Source organism: Mesitornis unicolor, unplaced genomic scaffold (genome assembly GCF_000695765.1).
Source record: "Mesitornis unicolor isolate BGI_N332 unplaced genomic scaffold, ASM69576v1 scaffold4788, whole genome shotgun sequence".
NCBI lineage: Eukaryota > Metazoa > Chordata > Aves > Mesitornithiformes > Mesitornithidae > Mesitornis > Mesitornis unicolor.
Window position 1 is genome coordinate 25,007 of NW_010203725.1, and position 19,337 is coordinate 44,343.

The window sequence follows — 19,337 nt, forward strand, 5'->3', positions numbered from 1 at the left end:
TATGCATGATTCTTGCATTAAAAAAAAACTTTAATAAAAATAGCAAATTAAAAAGAAGTATGACTAGAAATTCTTGATATGAGATAATCAAAAATTGAGAAATCAAAAATTTTATTATTAACAATCTATTGTTTCACAGGGACAAGTCTTGGTGAGTGGAGAAGAAATGGAAGAAACAGATATTGTTGCAAAAAATGGTCGCATTTATACTCTTGCAGGAGTTCTTATCCCACCCACAATTGTTCCAATTCTACCCCATCGGTGTGATGAGACAAGAAGTCAAGTCACAACGGTAAGAGAATCACAACAAATCCAGAGCCCTTAACTGTTCCATACCAGGCACTCTAGCTTCCTTTTTTCTAGTTTCTCTGACATTGTCCATAAAATGTGGGGAGTACTTTTTGAAATTAATGTATTGATTACATACAGCCATATGGCTAGCAGCACTGCACAGATACAAATAATTTGCAAACAGGGAACTCGTATGAGCACATCCTATACCACTTTAACATATCTGGTTCTTGCAGTAGCCCTTTTAAATATGTTGTAAGAAAAACTCCAGTAAAACTTTTTCCTGCAGTTTCTGAATCCCACCTGTGCATATAAGTACATGATAAGAAGTGTTAAGTTCCCAGGAAATCTACTCCAGATTAGTGTTTTCATTTCTACTAAATATGCAGGGAAAGGAGTCAGCAAGTTATAATACATGAATATAAAATTAATTATTAAGTTAATGTTAGAAATATGTTATTTTCAGAAGCCACAATTTCCCCTAGCCCTGCTTTCTTTCAGTTTTCTTCAAATTAGCAATTACAAAACTGTTGTGTATTTCAACATACCTTGTTCAGTTTGGTAATACAATACACTCTGTAACATTCAGATACTATTTCTGGTAAGAAGACCAAGTATCAGACTGAGCTTTTAGTTTGCAGCAAGCGTGGCTCCAAAGAGCTGTTACTGGACTGTGTTCAAGCACGTATCTGGGCCAGCAACAGTAATGCATAACATTTACCTTCTTAACTTACAACAGTCCAGAACCACAGCCTTGACAGAGGTTCCCTACAGAGCTGGACAACATCAAAATGTAATGAAGAAAACACAAGAGGTGGTACTAAAGGAACCATTACCTCTGGCAGTAACTACAAAGTGCCTTGTGCACAATATAATCATAAACCAGGCAGAGTGCCGAGCCACAATCTCCAATAAAAAAAGTGATCAGCACCTTACAAATTCAAATTATGCTCCAGAGATTTGAAGTTCCTACAAACTATAAAACTATAAAACCTACAAACTATATCTGACATCAATCAACTCTACTGCAACACTATGAAAAATTATTTAAAGACAAAACAAATAGTATCTATCACAAAAATTATTCCCCAAACGGAAATCAGAGACTTTTGTCAGCTTTGAAAGTTTTATGCATAATTTGAAATACAGTTTAATATCCAAGGCTCTAAGCATAGTACTGCTACCAAGGAGAATACCAGAAGGAGCAGTGGCTTTGTGGTGCTTGCCTGCCATCGTCCATCTCCATCACTCTCAAAAAACAAGAGCAAAGTCATCTTGTAAATACTGTTTGTGGTACCAGTGAAAAGTTACAAACCTTGTAGGAACTGGCAGTTGTACACACCTATAATAACTGTACAGCCCTAAAGATGAAACCATTATGCTAACACATATGCACCCTTGTAACTGTACCTGAATGCGGGTATTAACTGCAGGACTCAATACCTTGCTCCACCTCCTCCCAGAGGTCATCAGTCCCACCGCAGATTTGGTGGAAGGAATATACATCTGTTTTTTCAGACACTTTGATGCCAAGACATTATCTTAATCTACTGCTGAAAATGGGCAGATGGAACCTTGTGTGGAAGTGCAGACACATTTCCCTGTCCTGCCCTTCCTGTCTCCCCCCCCCCCCCCCCCCCCGGAGAGACAAGACTCTCATCCTCAGGAAAAGGAGGGAGCAGGTGCATGTCAATGGCTGACACCATCCCAGGTGGAGAAAGGGAGCAAACAGGTGACATTAAGTGGCACTGAGCAGCAGCACAATAATGCCAGCAGTGGGAAACACTTTCCACAGGAACCAGCCAGATTTTTGAGTTCTAAAGGAGCAGAGGCACTTGCAGGGATTTTCAGAAATGCAAAGCAAGCAAAGAGCCTAAGTCAACTGCAGCCATGACTACAGAGCTTATCAAAGAGCTTTTATAACACCTAAATGTACTTGCCAAAATACACCTGACCTACAGACCTTTAAAACATAGTAGTGGCATTGGTACCTCAACTATTTGATGCTCAAATGCTTTTGTAAGTCTGGTCTTCTATTCCCTTAAGTACTGTACAACATGAGTGACTACCAAATCCAAGCTAGTATCTGATTCTTTCCCCACAGCTCCAGTAATACATCTGAGGGGAAAATGCCGTAATTCGAGTTCATGATCACTTGTCCACCGATTATGAAACACGGTGAAGTAACACATCGGATGCCAGCTCTAGAATTTATTCTAACTTGGTTGAAACACAAGACACTGACAGTCTCAATCAACACCACTTTGACAAACTCCATATCCACACACTGAAAGGCTCAACCTCTCTGATGTTACTTCACTTTGAGTCTGTCAAAGGACTCCCCTTTAAAACTGCCACTGGGGTTTGTATCTCATCAGTGTTGTAATCACCAGTCTCTGTCACCACCACATGGTGATAAGTTAGCTAGCAGGTAAAGGCAATCAAAAGGTGAAGACATTAAAACAGTTACACCTTGCTGGATCACAGTGGAGTACAGGATCTACGACATGGAAGCAAAGAATATTTTTTTCCTACACCACCTATAAAGAAGACAATTTTCTGTTCACACTGTCTATATATGAGACTCAACTAATTTGTGATCTTCTTAGACAAAAATTTAAAAATTCTCATATAAATTAAATGTACAGACTGCACCAGACCCTCAGATAATAAAACGTTGAGAAAAGGACATCACTGCATTTGTGCCTATGCTTACCTAGTTTAGGAAGCTGCCAGTTCTTTTTAAAGATGGGAGTCAGGGAAGGACAAATGAAAATAAAAAGAGGAAGGTGGAAATGAACAACCAACTCAGCATAAGTCAGAGCCAGCAGATATAGCCCTGGTGCTGCTGTTCAGTTCCAGATCCATGTTGTGACAGTTAAAAGTCATAGAACAAACATACTTAAAATTTACAGGGTACATCATCCAGAAGTGTGCATCTCAGTACAAGGCCTTTTCAACTGACTGTCTTTATTTTTTTCATCTAGAGTATCTGTGCAAGTTGTCTGTTGCATGCATCGTCTACCTGTCCACAGGATTCAAAGCCCATTGTAAGTGACCTTTCCTGACAGATTCCCCAGTTGTACAAAATGCAGAGAGGGAAGGGGCCCCCCATATGTTGATTACTGCTCTCTCAATATAGTGAGCAAAAGAATCAGATATGAATACAGGAAACTGCATACAAATACAGATGGTACTTTAGTCTCTTTTTGGCAAAGAATGAAGCATCAGGTAATTTCAGCATTATTTTATTTGCTGTTGCAGTAGCCCATGTAAACTTCCTAGAAGCTCTTACTCTTTTCTCAGGTAAAGTAAGATCTGTTTTGGAGAGACTTTGGCAGAAAAGAGAGGTGAGGAATGAGAATTACTATGATTATGCTTTGGGAGTTAGTAAATGAAAAATAGAGGAGGGATACTTTTTAAAATAGACCTCACATCTGTTAAAAATTTCCTTTTGATTAAGCATCCTCCCAGAAGTAGCTGTCTGCAGAAACAGCTTCAGAAAGCTTTGAAAGATCTTACATCTCAGAGATGCAAACATGGCTGCATGATTCTCAAAAAAGTCAAAGTCTAGTCTAGCTATTACAGGAATTTTACTCCCCATGTTATAAAAATTCACTGGCAGTTAGTCCTATATGCCATTATTCAGTAATAACGCAAAGGAAGTTCATATTATAAAAAAAAATATAATTTTTTTCTTTAAATGCAACACTATGGCTTTCTGTTCTCCAGTTGAATTATGTTGCACTATTACAACTGGATCATAAAACCGTATGTTGCTTAGTAATACTAATGCTTGCATTCTGTGCATGTTCCAGCCTTTCTCAAAACGGAGATGCATTATTGAAGGCCCAACATTTCATAAAACCGGCTGTGCTAGCGCCTGCAATATAACCATAAAGGTACAGAATGATGGTTCCTTAAAGTGAAATGTATATAAAAGTTTTCCAAAATACTGTCTTTTGCATTGTGAACTTTCCTTTTGGAGTTGAGAGATGTTTGGTGATGTCCATGTAGTTTCTACACCCCTCTACAAAGAGCAGAGAGGAGCTATTGTAAATTTTAAAGCAAAATACCAGGCAATTTTCAGTAAGGTTTTTTAGCTGCCATATATTATTGACAATAACTCCCTTATACTCTGTAACTCAGAAGTTTTCATGTAAGACTGCAAGCCCAAGTGTTGTCATTGCCCCATACAACTTCACCCATGAAGAATGGGACAGTTTAGTCTTCCTGGACCCAGTCCCTCCTGTCCCAGGACTTCACACAATATTGGGTGGCAATGAACAGGGAAAGCTCCCAAAAACGGTACTCCACTTGCTCTGCTTGGCAAGTCTAGTCCTCACAGAAGTCATTAGCCCCTGAGAAGTACTTACACCTTTCTGGCTTCTGGGGCTCCTCAGTAGGCTTCTGCATTTCATGACCACCGTGAAGTAACAAGCAGAGATATCTACAGATCTGTAAATTTTGAGAGCCTTTTGCTAATTCCCATTCTCCCTTGAATCACACATGCAAATTAGGTTTTTTTCTCTAATAGGCTTTCTGTGCTTTTGATAAATAAATGGATCAAGTAGCCAATTCATGAATAAAACAAAATGCGCAGCAGAGAAAAACATTTAGGACTGTGTAGTGGCTAAATCCCACACTGGTGCAGAGGGGAAGGAAGAATATCAAAGCAGCATGTCTAGCTTTCACAGCGTCTCCCCGAGGTGAAAAGTATCTTCAAGTTCCTTATCTCAGATGTGAAGGAGACCGCTCACCTCTGAATTGCGCTGCGCTCCCACTGGCAAGTATGAAAGTGCACACAATATGCATAGACACACACAGGAACGTTCATAACTGGTGACAAGACAGAGAATTCTAACACTGATGAGTCTGCTAAGAACAAGGGAAGTATCTGATGGTCTGTGCACCCTTCTTGAACTGCCAGCACCCCTCCTAGTTTTAACAAGGCCATTGCAGAGGTGGTTTTGGGCTTTTAGAGCTAGCTACCAGTACAGGCCTTACCAGAGGGCAAGAACACGACAGAGTGGTCTTTTGTGTACTGCCTCTGCACTAAGGCTCTGAAAAAGAGGATATTTGCCTTATTTTACAGGAACCAAAGTGCTGCAAAGGCTTCTTTGGCCCTGACTGCAGTCCGTGTCCAGGAGGTTTCTCCAAACCCTGCTCAGGAAACGGGCAGGTAAGCAGATAATCTGGAATCACCCTGCACTCCCATGGAGGGAAGGAAAGCTGCATCCCAGAAGTCCCTGAAGCACTTCTGCATGGCAGAGATGTCAGGCTCCACAAAAGTTGCACTGTCCATTTATGGCTAGTGATGGCCGTGAATTTCAGGTTCAGTTATACAGAGGAGTGAAAATTAAACTGTCTCCTCTCAGATGTCCAAATTGCAGGTTTCTGTGGTTCCAACACACTGCACGTGGGCAAGCCTGAGGCTGGGCGATCGACTCTGATACTTTCATTTTGCATAGCTCAGGGTATGACCCAGTTCACTATTCTTATTTTATAATTGCAAAGTAAGGTAGAATACACAGCAGCAAAGTACAAGCACTCAAGGAAAGCTTTTGCTATGAAACATCTCTTTCATCAAAGCTGAGGTTCTTCCTAGTAGTCTATCACAGTCGTGATATGGATAGGCGTATAGCCTCTTCTCTGGGGAGGGGGAAGATAAAGATTTATTTCAATTTATTTGTAGAAGTCACCTCTTTTCCATATCACAGTGCATGGATGGCCTGGATGGAAACGGGACTTGTGTTTGTGCTGAGGCATTTCAAGGCTTGCTCTGTCAGTTCTGCTCAGACCCTGGCAAATATGGACCTCAGTGTGACAAAGGTGAGTATAGCCATACTTCCTCAGCTCAAGAGCATGGGCTGTTTCTTTTGGACCCTAATATTAATGGTGTTTTTTCATTTCTGTCTCCCTCACACAGGTAAATGAAAAGAAAGTCTTTGCTATTTCATTCCCATCTGGTGTTGCCCACGACAGAACACATTCTGCCTGCAATGACAAACATATGTAATCTAAGAACAATTAGATCTATGAACAGATTGTGCTTAGGGCCACTTCATAACCATCTTTACTGAATAATTTCTGATCTACTGAATAGCTTATAGTTCTAGCAGCCATCTTCTATATTCTGACAAATTTAATTCTGCTCTGTCAATATAATATATTCCCCATCTACAAAGTAATTTTTAGTCTTTTTTGCTATGAAACAGCCTGTCATTCATGAAGCACAGCTCACTTGAAGATTCAGAGGTATACAGACAAAAATCAAAAGACAAATTCTTTAAGAAATTGTGGTACTGGCTAAGCTCCAGTCCTGCCAAAGCAGTATGAGTTAGCTTAAATAGTCACCATTGGCACTTCTTGGGATTGCAGAAGGCCTACCTGCTATGCCCTTTGGACACATTGCTGTGTCTCCCAGCAGCACACATCAGCCCAGCCCCAGCAAACACTGGTAGGCCTGTGCTGCTGCTCTGGGTACTAGCCCAGCACTGTGCAATTAGTAAGGTTGCGGACTTGGTACTAAAAGGCTTCCCATATCACTGAAAGTACACTAAAAGTTGTACAATGCAATAGCCTTTACAGCCTAAGGCATACTATTTTGTTCCTACTTCTCCAAAGAACTTCGACTTTCACTGATAGATAAGTGCAGTATAAAGACAAAAAAGATTTTAAATAGTTATCCATAAAACACACCTGAAAATACATGGATATGATAAATAAAAAGTAAGTTCCCCAACAAAGTGAGATATTAAAAATACAAAAGTTTGGATTCCAGAAAGAAAGAAGGACTTGATTTGTAAGAAATGCTATGTAAGGGTAAATGCCTTTTACCACTCTGGAATTGTGCATTGTCTTTTATCCTCTGGTAGAGTGCCTTTGCATTTATGGGAAGTGCAATAACCGAATAGACAGCGATGGGGTCTGTCTTCCTGGATCATGTAGAAGTGGATACATGGGGAAACTCTGTGACAAGCAGATTGTCCCCTGCGAACCCTCCCTACAGCTCTGCCATGCACAAGCAGACTGTCAGCTTAGCGATGGTGCAGTGAGGTAAGTCAGCAACTTGTATCTAATTAATATTAACTACAATGCAGCCCTTTCTCATTTGCTTGATCAAAACAACACCTTGCAGCAGTACGGAAACATCAGCCTCTGAAATACTGCTATGCAGCAAATAAGCAACGACATGCACCACATTGACCTTGAGTTGCAAAATAGTAATTAAGACTTCTCAATGCCCTATCCTGTACCTTATATTTAACACTGATAAGATAGATGCATATGGATCTGACCCTGGTTTAGAGAGCTGCCTTCCTACCAACATCTACAAAGGCTTTTAGGAACTTCTTATTTCCAAGCATCCCCTAGTGAATTAGGAGTTCAAGCCTTGCTGAAAAACAAAGAAACTCTCAAGCAGCTTGGGGATACGTAGCTCGCTCCAGACAGCTCGGGTAAGATTTGCATGCCAGAACACTGTGGACTTCAGCACAGTCTTTCCAGTCCTGACAGGACTGGTCACCAAACTCTGTTACTGCTACAGCTGCCTTGTCCTTGTCTCACGCTCACCTTCACATACAGCAAGCTTGCATCTTGCTGCAGTGTATTCATAATGAGTCACCACACAGAGCAGAATGGGGGATGCTGCATAACTTGAGTGCTTAAGAAATTCCCCCCATTATGGGTTAATCTTGGGGGGAACAACCCGGGAAAACAGAGGGGCTCATTGTCTTGCATGCATTTCAGGGAGAGAGCTGTCTTTCATGTCACTGAAAGAAAAAGCAACACCAGCTCATAATTAATTTAGAGGTATTAGCTCACCTTTGCATAGATCACATCAGCACAGAATTAATTTCACTCCCCATCTCATACACAGAGAATGGATCCCTGATTGGACTCAATTATCCCAGTCAATATTTTGGAAAAAACCATAATGTATGCACTTAAGCTATTTGCATCAAGCATCCAAGGTTACCAATTTTAAGCTGCCTATAAATAGCAGGTTACAGTGGAAAACAATCACTTCACTTTTCAGCTGTCCTATCGCATTTAATGCCTCCCTCCTCCTCTTGTCTCTATAGCTGTGTCTGCAAATCTGGCTATGAGGGAGATGGCCTGAGCTGCAGCAAAGTTGATCCTTGTGCTGCTTCAAACCCAAGTGGCTGTAACATCAATGTAAGTACATACTTTTCCTACAGAGACTGACACCATAGAAAAGCAGGCAGTAAGGAAGGTTTGGCCAGAAACTTTTGCAGAAGGAAAAGTCACGGTTTTCACTGCAGCTTCAAGCTCTATCCCTGGATTGCAGCCCTACACCTAAAGCCAGATGCCACCAAACTGTCCTGAAAGGATGCCTCTGCATCTCCCCCAGGCTGAGTGCATCCAGATGGGCCCAGGAGAGCACACATGCGTTTGCCAGGCAGGATGGACGGGCGATGGAAGGCGTTGCTCAGCCATCAACAACTGCCTGCTGCCTGCTGTGGCAGGGTGCCACGAAAATGCCACCTGCATATACGTTGGGCCAGGCCAGGTACGTCTTCTCGCATTCATTGCCACCTTCGGCACCAGTTCTCACCCATTTTGCTCTGCCAGTGCTTCCTACGATGTTTTCTTCCCAAAATTCTCCTCTCCCTTCCAGCCACAAGATTATTTCCACGTTGCACTCTCTACCTAAAACAGTCTCTTTCAGTTCCTATCCCAGTGCTCCCTCCCTTCATTATATGCAGTGGTGCTCTGGCAGCAAATACTTCTTAGTAAGTACGTTAGCAGATGTCAGGTATAAAGGTCTTCTGAATATATCAATTGGTGTCATTCCACTGAAGTCACTGGAGCTACACAGAAACACAGAAAGACTAATTCACCACATCTAGAATATGCATGCTATTTTAATCATTTTAATGAATTGCTGTGTTCTACTGAAACGACAGAATGACTGCAAGTGCAAGGATGGGTTTCGAGGGAACGGAATTGAATGCACACCCATAAACTCATGCCTGGAACAAAATGGAAAATGCCATCATCTGGTGAGTAATTAATCATTCCCTGAACAAAGTGTTCAGATACATATCACACCTCGCCTCCTGCACACACCATATAATTTATTTGCCATTTCAAGCCTGCAATTTCTGTTTAAGTTAGAACAAATCTTTCCAAGCAGTGCTACAAGCACCAAAAATGCTATGTGATCCACGTCAGTATGGTACATGTGCTGAAGACAGACTGCAAGAGCTGCTCCCAATTAGAAGGACTATTCCAATAGAAGGACTGTCTCAAGACTGGAATAAATAAATACTGCTTCATTACCAGCAATCACAATTTAGATGCACTAACTTGTCAGGATGTTTACCTGAGTCAAGCGTCTCTACGCAGGCATCTATCAGCTTCATCAGTAGCTGCATGTGTTCCTCAGACTTGCAGGGTCTGCTGTGCTCTATAGTGTCTGCAAGAGTCACACTAGCCTCAGTTGGGACACAGGGACAAAGTTAAAGGAAGGACCATAGGGGAGGAGAGGATGGAACTGTCATAGTCAGGTGAAGGAATGGGGCCCAGTTTGTGCAGAGAGGAAGTAAGAAAGGATGGAGCAAAGGTTTAGATTACTATAGACTTACTGCATGGTGAGCAGATGAGGGAGTCAATGCCCTGAGCTGCTGGAGTTTGTCCTATAGGAGGGTGAAGATGTCTACAGAAGACAGTGCGAAGATCCTTTGTTAAGTTTATGTTTGTACATGAATGGGTTTCAGCAAGAGGCTTTCAAGGCTATCCTCACTCAAGTGGTTTCCTGAATATTTGATTAATTTTCTCTCTTTCTGGTTCAAAGGCAACTTGTCAGTTTGAGTCTTCTCATGGCTGGGAGTGTGTGTGCCCAAAGGGCTACGAAGGAGATGGTAGAATATGCTATGGAAGTGCTGCAGATGTAAGTAAGATGGTCATCTTCTCCAAACACAGGACCTACTGCACTGTTTTCACACTGGATTTTGACCAGAGAGATAGAAAGCCACTATAAACAGTTAGAAAAATACGATGCCCACCAGTACTACCTGCAGACAATGTTCCTGCTGGAGACTTGCCTGACACAAAAATGATCTATTGTGTTTAAAAGCATAGCTTGGAAAGGGGCCTAGGGGATCCAAGCATATTTCTTTAAGACAAATTGTTAAACACCAGCCTCAGAGGCCTAAGGTGCAAAAGGGAGGGAAGCACTCGCCTCCCAGCTGGGAGCAGCAAGCACCCAGCCCTTTTGAAGTTCTGCCTTGAGGTCTATCTCAGTGGAAACAGCCAATTTATCATGTTAAAACAAACCATGCTGACTGGCAGGCAAATAAAAACAAAACAAGTAAACTGATGAAATAAATACACTTTTAACAGCAAAGGAAAAATGAAAGTGTCAGCTGTCCCAGCCACTGCCAATAATCTTAAATAGCTCTTAACACTATCTGCTGTCCCTGCTCATACCATCATCTATCTCTGTTTGAGCTACCTCTAGCAGAATAAAAGCTCTCCAGTTGCAGGATAATGTGCGATGCTGTACAAATAACAAGAAAAAAAAATCATATATTTTTTTCAATTAATTTTGCATTGAAGAAAAGATTTAGGTTTACATTCCCAGAAAATTAACACTTAGCCTGAGGTCAGTACACGTTTCATACCAAGGTCAGGTGCACCTCATACACCTAAGCAATAGACGGCCTGATTTTCAAAAGAATTGGTAACTCACCAGTTCCGTTACCAGAAAGTATCAGTACCAGAAAAATATGAACATCCTTCATTTTCACACACACTGAAAACCACCTTCTTCATGTCACATCAGCCAGGCCAGACACAGTGGGTTACACCACAGGCTACAGCAAGAGTACTTTGGTACAGCAATTATATCTTATATATACTCATTGCTCTCTCTTTCTATTTCTAATCAGGAGTTATCTACTCTGTCAGAAGCAGCTGCATTTAACCAATGGGTTAATGTAAGTACACTTCATGGCTGATTTTTTAAATAGTTTTTTTCCAGTATGTTCAAGTTTGCAGGAAAGCATAACTCTTTTAGCCTTTAGAAGTGGGAAGCTCACAGCAATATTGCCATCACACAGCAGAGGCCCAACCTCTGGAGAGGCATTGGAGTGCCTCTCCCACCAGTCACGGCAGGGCTGATCATCTAGTTCCCTATTTCTGCCTGGACGCCAAATTCTGATCCCAAATTCAGGCAAGTAAGGAAGCTTCAGAAGCAGAAGAGCTGGTTACAAGCGCACTTGGTGAGGCAAGGGGCTACATAAGCCATGACAAGCTCTGTACATAAATACAATTTAGTCCAGATGACAAGCAGCAGAGTACAAGCAGAGCCTGACTATGCCAAGTGGCTCCTTCTAACTTCCCTCATGCAATACAAGTACAAGCAAGTGGAGGGGGAAGGCAGTGCCTTACCTTTCCCATTTTCACTGAGCCCTGTGCCAGGAAAATGCAATCACATGGCTGCTCAGGGTGCTGCTGCCACAGCAAGCAAGGAGGAAAAAACTCTGCAGGCTAGGCTGAGGCACAGGGCCATGAGGAAACGGATTAGCTTGTTTGGGTTCAGATTAGGGAAGAAACACCAATTTAGATGGAAAAGAAAGTTCTAGATAGTTTGATTGTCACTGCTGACTTTTTATTTTCATATGCTGTCATCTATTACTAAGGCAGTAGTAACATTAGCGGTCCTACCCCACTGTGGTTAGCAGTGCATAAATAAAGATCAAAACCTGTTTCTCCCAAAAAGAGCTTAAAACCTAAATATAAGAAGCATATAACAAATACATGGCAAACTGAAAAGAACAGGATATGTTAATGAATAGCATCAGAGCAGAAGTCACAGCATATGAGCTGCTTTCACGCTTTTCAAAGTTTAACAGCTCAGGAATCATTAAAGCACACAATTGCAACAGGGACCTGAGGGAGCTGCTTAAAAGAGAGGCCAGTGTGGCTAATTTAAATCAGTTATCTGCCTGCCCTGGGCTCAGACTGCAGCACTGGACACTGCATAGAGAAACTAATGAAGTTAAAGAAGTGAGCACAATAGGAAAGGCTGTTCATCTGCTAATATGCTCTTTAGATAATGAAACAGGAGGAGTGGATTCTGTAAAATCTATTGAAACTGGGATGTGGAAATTTCTGCTACACTTCAGAGAAATGGTATCCCTTAAATTAAATAATGATAGCTACAAACTGAGCAAAATATCCATCTGTGGGGTTTTTAAACTCATACTTGAGCAGAAATGTGATGTTTACCACTTTTCATAACCAAATAGTTTTCTTGCTGCTCAGGAAGGATGAGAAAGGGAAGTCTGTTGCTATTTCTATATTTAAATGTTTGGAAGGTGACAGTGATGATGGCTAGAAAGAAAGATGATCTTAACAGAGACAAAATTCCCAGCTATTTAAGTCAGCCAACTCCCTTCTTGACTTAAAACCCAATATGGGTATTGAAGGACTATCCAAATCAAGCCAGCTTCCAGGCAGCATATCAGCTGCAAAAAGGTAGAACCCAAGCTCATATTCCTCCCTCAAAGTTTTGCAGTATCAAAAATGGCAACTGTGGACCCTGTGAAAAGTTTCAAGAACCACATTTTCAGCAAGATCACATTCAAATCTTTAACTCTCCTTCTACTATCCCACAAAAATACCTTCATAACTGGAAAAATCCTCTCCAGTGGAGGGTCCCTCCATCCTTAAGGCAGATACAAAAAATACAAAAAAGGAATCAATCCATGCACACTACAGAACCCATATCCCCCATCTAAAATTAGAGCTGTCAGCAGCAAGCTCCACTGAAGTGCTAGCGGGCACAGATATCCCTTGGACATCTTGAAAATCCCAGCCGTATTAAATAGTCTTATTTCAAATGGGAAAATTGTGTCATGTGGGCTTTTTATTTCACAGCTCATAATCCTTCTATCTATTAAATGGCAGGGAGTACTCTGTAAGAGGAGGTTACTTGGAGTTATCAGTAACTACTAGTATTTCTCACCATAGGCGGTTTTTCGTTTGTTTCTTTGTTGTTTGTGTGGGTTTTTTTTACATTCAAGCGTATAAAATAAAACCCATGAGACAGCCTAACTTTTGTGGGACGCAACTTCTGTGTTTCATAATAAAAAACAATTCTGACCTAAACATTGCTTCTGCCCTTTAAATGCTGGCAATCTACTCTGTAAAAAAATAGACACTCATTTACCTTTTTTGTACAGCTCTAAGTACTTTTGTTCAAGTCATTGCTCAGTGTAATTTTTCCTCTCCAGGCTGGCCGCAAAGCACGTCACATACTCCACCTTGCTAACAAGTCGTCAGCTGCTATTTATAGATCATCCTTAGGATGAATTATTTTACCCTCTTTACTTTCATGCAGGAGGCTGAGATAAACTCGGTGTTGTCCACCACCTCAAATCTAACCGTCCTCGTGCCTTCTCTCCGAGCGATTGAAAACATGGATGAAGATGAGAAAGCCTTTTGGATGTCAAAGAGTAACATCCCAACTCTACTGAAGTACGTTAACAGTTTGGGGTCTTTTAATTAATAGCTTTTTATGCCAAATAAGCCTCTGGTTTGAAGCCACTAGAGTAAGACGACTATTATAATTTTAAGGGAGGGACATAGGATTCCCCTTCTAGTTATGGTGATATAAATTCCTGTAGCAACTCCACTGAAAGCAAATGCATTATTTGTATTATGTCAGAAATATTTAAGGGCCAAGCTAAGATCATAACATAGCTGAACTAGGTACTGTACAAACAATTTCTGTTTTAAACCGCAGTTTTAGCCACACTAAGCATATTTATCTGGGGAAAAAAAAATAATTAATTTCCTTTAGGTATCACGTATTGACAGGAGCTTACAGTTTTGCTGATTTCCAGAATTTATCATCCTCTGACATGCTGCCAACGTCTCTACAGAGCAACTTCCTACACTTGTCTAAAGAAAATGGGGTGAGATGACCTGCAAACCACTGTGGTATCATACACCAAAACCTGATCATCACTGCCACTTACTTTCATGTGTTACAAAACCACACAGACATTATGTACCTATATTTAAAAAGAGAAAAGGAATAGATCAATTATATTGGGCCCTCTGGGAGAAACATTAACGTGATCTTCTTCACCACTTTACCTAGATGAAATTTGTCTGCAATTGTATTCCTGATGTCCCAGTACCTGCTGCAAACGCTGGACAGTCTGTAACCAAGCGGAAGTGCAGTCTCTGCCTGGTGCAGCCTGTGTGAACTAATTTAAGACAAAGAGTGTCAAGGAAACCCAATAACTTATTTTAGGGAACTGGGAAGGTAGGAGGAAGCAGTGATACCCACACATGTTCACATGTGCAACTTGATAGTCCCAAACCACTCAAAGGTATTTTTAATGGTAAATAACTACAACTGACAGCCCTTTCCCCTCAGCCTTTTTATTTAGTACTCCATGTTCTGAGGAGGATTTTCTGGAAGTATCTATGGCACATTTAAGCACTCATTGCCATTAAGGGAGGGAAAAGTTCCCCCAACCGTCATGCCCCGAGGGAAAAATGAACTGGGTCATTCAAAGCTGTGCAGAAGCAGGAGGGCATGAACCGGGACAGCTTCTTATCCTGCTGTAAGGTAGGGTGAGCTCACCTACCCTGAGTAACCACCTCAGTGCAAACAACTCCATGGCTTTTCTGGTCTGCATGTGGTGAGCAGCACAGAGTCCCAAAAGGACCTCTCCTGCACATAGTTCCCTGAGGGCAAGTGCACACTGTCATGAGTGGAGTACAGTGGTGCCCCAGGCAAGCATTTGGGAAGGTGTGGAAATCCACAGCATAAATCATCAGGAAAAAGCTGCCTCTGCGATGCAAAAGCAAACCCTTTCTCCTTTCCCTCTTTCAGAACCTCACCCTCGAGGGTGCTCACATCGTGGCTGGTGACATTGCATCCACAAACGGGATCATACACATTATTGATAAGGTACACGGCCGCATAGGGAGGATTTGTTCCTCTGCACCACAAGCAGTAGAAAATAGTTAACAGCTCTTGTAAAAACCGTATTTGTGCAGAACGGCATTTTCTCCTGCATCCAATCCTCACACATGTAACCACAGTGTACGCTCATGCGCTGAGCTGGGATATCTGCTCCCTTTTCAGGTTCTGACTCCCCTCCGCAGCACCGTCATGCCAAGGCTGCTGGCCCGCCTGGAGCAAATGCCCGATTACTCCATTTTCAGGGGCTATATTATTGTAAGCTTTCACACCATTTTAAGAAGAGAAACAGTTCTCTGCTTTGTTTGCATTTGCATTGGTGTCAGACTATCAGTGGCAATTCTGATTTGGTTTTATGTGTTCCACAACAGCAGTACAACCTGGCAAATGAAATAGAAGCTGCAAACACATACACGGTCTTTGCCCCAAATAATGATGCCATAGAAAATTATCTAAAGGATAAAGAGACTGCATCTCTGGTACGTATTATTCACAGGATGTGTCTTAACTCAGCATCTCATCTCAATTTCAAGTGGATGGATTGAGAGAACATAGAAATAGGAAGACAGATTTGTTTTCCAGAGATCCAGCAAGTTTGATTTTGGTTTTACCACCAGAGGAGATGAGGTGGGATGAATCCACCTTTATTATCCTGGTCCACTAGAAGACCTTAGCTATTTGTTCTGGGTTTTGTCCTTCTCTAGATTAAAACTATGTTAATAATATCCAAGGCATTTCATTAGTAGATCTTTTCCACCCATCCCAAAGATAAGTACAGGAATGGCCAGGATTAACACTGAAATGAGTTTCCTAGGTGAACAAGTCCCCTGTCATCATTGGCAACACCATCATTCAATAATGCCACAAAATATTCCAACTATTTCTTAAGACTATCCAGCTGTTTGCCCTCATCACTCCTGTAGGAATGCTATCGCCCAGCTACATTCAGTTTCTAATCCCAGTTTACAAGCACTGTTGGCCAGTTCCAGGGCTCAGAAAAATTTCCTTGGACAAATCCCATTGCTGCTGCACCCTCCCAGGAGCCCCACACCAGGCTCAAGCCCAACCTGGCCACCAGCTACTCCCACCAGCATGGACATGTCCATCCCACCTCCCCTGTCAGCCTCAATCCTTGTGCCCAGAGCCAGTTTATATTATTTTGACAGCACACCTCTGGCCAGTTTATATCCCTTTGCCCTTATGCCAGGAATATGCTTTAGCTGAAACAGCTTCTCTCTGTGTGGTATTTGTGCCCTGACTTATTTACAGGACCAAATGGCCTTCACAGCCCTGTTGATATCCTTACCCCAAGATAAGCTATCTGTTTCCTGCATCATCCCAGAACCTTTCTTCGCATTTGCTCTAGTTAGAGACAGCTTTATCTAATGTGAATATTGAAAGCCACACCTTGCAGAGGAAGCTCTGCCCATTACTTGCTCAATGACATTAATAATTCCCTGTCTCCTCCATAAATATCTACCCTGCTCCACTCTGTCTCTACTTTCATAGTCTCCATTTACAGCCAGGAAGCTGAGGAGCACAGAGTTCAAATGACTCATCCCAAAACATTTACTACCAACTGGCATACCCACAGCAAAAATCCCACTTGCTGTCTCACCAGAAGAATTCATGCATAACCAAGTGACATCTGTTCAAATTACTTTTGAACACTTATTTTAGTTAGTTTCATGACACAACATCATCATTTCCGCATGACTCAAAGAAGTGTTTATAACAAACTTTGAGAGACACATAGGTAGCATTAAGACATCAGTCCTGTTGGATTCAGGTCACTCACACACAGAAATCCTTTTCACTTCCACTACTTACCAGTACATTTCTTCTTTCTTCTATCCTCCCAGCCATGCCTGGTGTGGCAATCTGACAAAGCAAATCAGACAACAACCATAAGGTTAAGCCTGCCTAAGCCTTATCCTCTTTATGAAAAACCTTGGGAGAACTCTGCCTCATAGGGAAGAGCTTGGCACAGGGAAAAGATCCCCTTTCTTGGCCTTGATGAAGCAAGGTTTTGTTCTCACTCTGCTGGTGATTAAAGACAGAAATGAAGATGGATGAGAGTTAACTTTTCCTCTAAAGCATTCAAGTCAGGAGGATTAAATAGGGTTGGGCACTGATGGAGGTTAGCTGTATCTTAGTTTCCACCTTATTGCCTGCACATATTTCTTTGTCAAATCTGTGGAAATCAAATAGAATGGGTCCTACCCTACAAGATGTAAAGACCACTACTTCACTCTGTGGGCAAAGCCAGGCAACATCATGCTTTCATACACTTTTGAAGGAGCTGAAGAGTAGTATGAACGTTCAGAACAGGGGACATAAAGCAACAGGATTTCCCACAAGTACTTTTTATTGCAAAGACATACAGCTGCAGCAGCACTATATCTGTTGGCTAGGCAGCTTCCAAACACACTAAATGCCCCAGCTTCTCTGACATCTACTAATTTCTCATGAACACATCCCATTTCTCCAAGTCAGGGAGAGCTCTGAGTATCCCCTCCCTGGGAACAAGATGCAGAAGGCTCGGGAAGCCCTCACAAAATTGAGGTACAGAGGATAATTTCACCACATCAATGACAGAATGTATTAATTTTTCAGTGAGGCATAGGAAATTTTCCAATTACCAGGTGTGTCTCTAGCACAACTTTTGACGTCAAATGGGCTCATGAAGTTCAGAGTCCTAAAAAGTAATCTAACTTTCCGTGTATCTGTCAGCCAGCCCTATGCATAGAAAGAGACACTACCATGCACAATCAAACCTTATTCCCACCTGTTCAATAGACTTCCATCCCCATAATCTATGAAAGTTTCATTAGACAGGAATGTGGATTCTCCACAGTAAAAAATATGAAATAAACTTCCAGATGGAGAAGCTTCTCCTCATATTCAGGCTATGTTTGGCTTATACCCTGTCAGAAAAACTATCCCAAAGAACTTTCTATGTCTTGTTACATAATTCTGAATTTAACTGCGTGTTTGTAGGATGAAGGTCAAATCCGCTATCACATTGTGCTGGATGAGAAGCTCCTGAAGAATAGCCTGCACAACGGCATGCACAGGGAGACCATGCTGGGGTTCTCCTACCAGGTTGGGTTCTTCCTCCACAACGACCAGGTACTGCTTTCTGCACTTGCTCAGAGAAACAGGTTTCCTGCTTTTTATGAATCCAGCTTCAACTTTAAATAATACGCAGTCAAAATTAAGCTTCCTAGGGCTTAATAGCACAAAAGATGGCACTCAAATACAATGTCTCAGATCTGCTTAATTCAGAGGCACCCTTGAAAGAATCTTTGATTGAATTTGATTGCAGTTATACAGTTCCAACTTAGCATTACATTTTAGTAGCTACTGTGGTGGACATGTATCTCTAGCAGCTACAAGCTTGCATCGCAAAGCAGTCATTAATCTGACTTCCAAAAGCTATTAGAAACCTTAAACTATAAAACATTAATTTTGTTTTCTGTGGATTTACTCTACTTTCAATCCTAAGAGCTCAAAGAACTTGGCAACAAACATGAATTGCCTTTCAACACCACTCATGGGAAAATTGGGCACAGCAAGTTTAAGCAACACACCCCATTCTGTGGCACAGCTGGGAAGGGAACTTGGTCTTCCTTCTTCTCTGTCCCAGATCTCCCTCTGGGAATAGGCAAAGGAGGACAGAAAGCTTCTCACAAAAGCAGTTTCAGCCTTGCTGTTCGCTCTGCCCACAGAGAAGGAACATCTGCTTGTGGGGCCGGCAAGGGCACAATGGGAGTGTGGGGTGAGATTATGAAAGTCTTTCTTGAAGGAGAACTTGCTGGGAGGTCTCCCATGAAGCCCGTCATTCCCCAGCAACAACAAACCCAGCTCTTGGCTTGCTTTATGCTCCCACTTCAAAACCTTTTCACTCCATGGTAAAAAAAAGCTGCTCTGCCAAATCCAATTGCTAAGAAACTTCAACAGGCTGCACGCCACCTCACGCCCTGCAGTCCAGTGAAGCTCTTAATTGCAGCAACCGGGATGCAAGCAAGTGCGTGACATTAACCATGTTCTTCAGTTTTCCTGAAGTAAG

The 19,337-nt window shown here is 41.9% G+C and overlaps 1 protein-coding gene across 1 annotated transcript in view; it reads left to right on the top strand.

The window, feature by feature from the left end:
* The window catches only part of STAB2 (stabilin 2), a gene marked incomplete at its 5' end in the record, with an annotated part of 76,249 nt that overhangs the window by 24,475 nt on the left and 32,437 nt on the right, over positions 1-19,337 (top strand). The window contains 15 exons of the mRNA XM_010190803.1: positions 140-292; positions 5,387-5,473; positions 6,012-6,123; positions 7,170-7,350; positions 8,379-8,472; positions 8,669-8,827; positions 9,225-9,320; positions 10,115-10,210; positions 11,211-11,258; positions 13,667-13,803; positions 14,129-14,243; positions 15,176-15,253; positions 15,431-15,523; positions 15,637-15,744; positions 18,266-18,397. Of these exons, the coding sequence (XP_010189105.1) occupies positions 140-292; positions 5,387-5,473; positions 6,012-6,123; positions 7,170-7,350; positions 8,379-8,472; positions 8,669-8,827; positions 9,225-9,320; positions 10,115-10,210; positions 11,211-11,258; positions 13,667-13,803; positions 14,129-14,243; positions 15,176-15,253; positions 15,431-15,523; positions 15,637-15,744; positions 18,266-18,397 (1,689 nt within the window). The remainder of the gene's footprint in view (positions 1-139; positions 293-5,386; positions 5,474-6,011; positions 6,124-7,169; positions 7,351-8,378; positions 8,473-8,668; positions 8,828-9,224; positions 9,321-10,114; positions 10,211-11,210; positions 11,259-13,666; positions 13,804-14,128; positions 14,244-15,175; positions 15,254-15,430; positions 15,524-15,636; positions 15,745-18,265; positions 18,398-19,337) is intronic.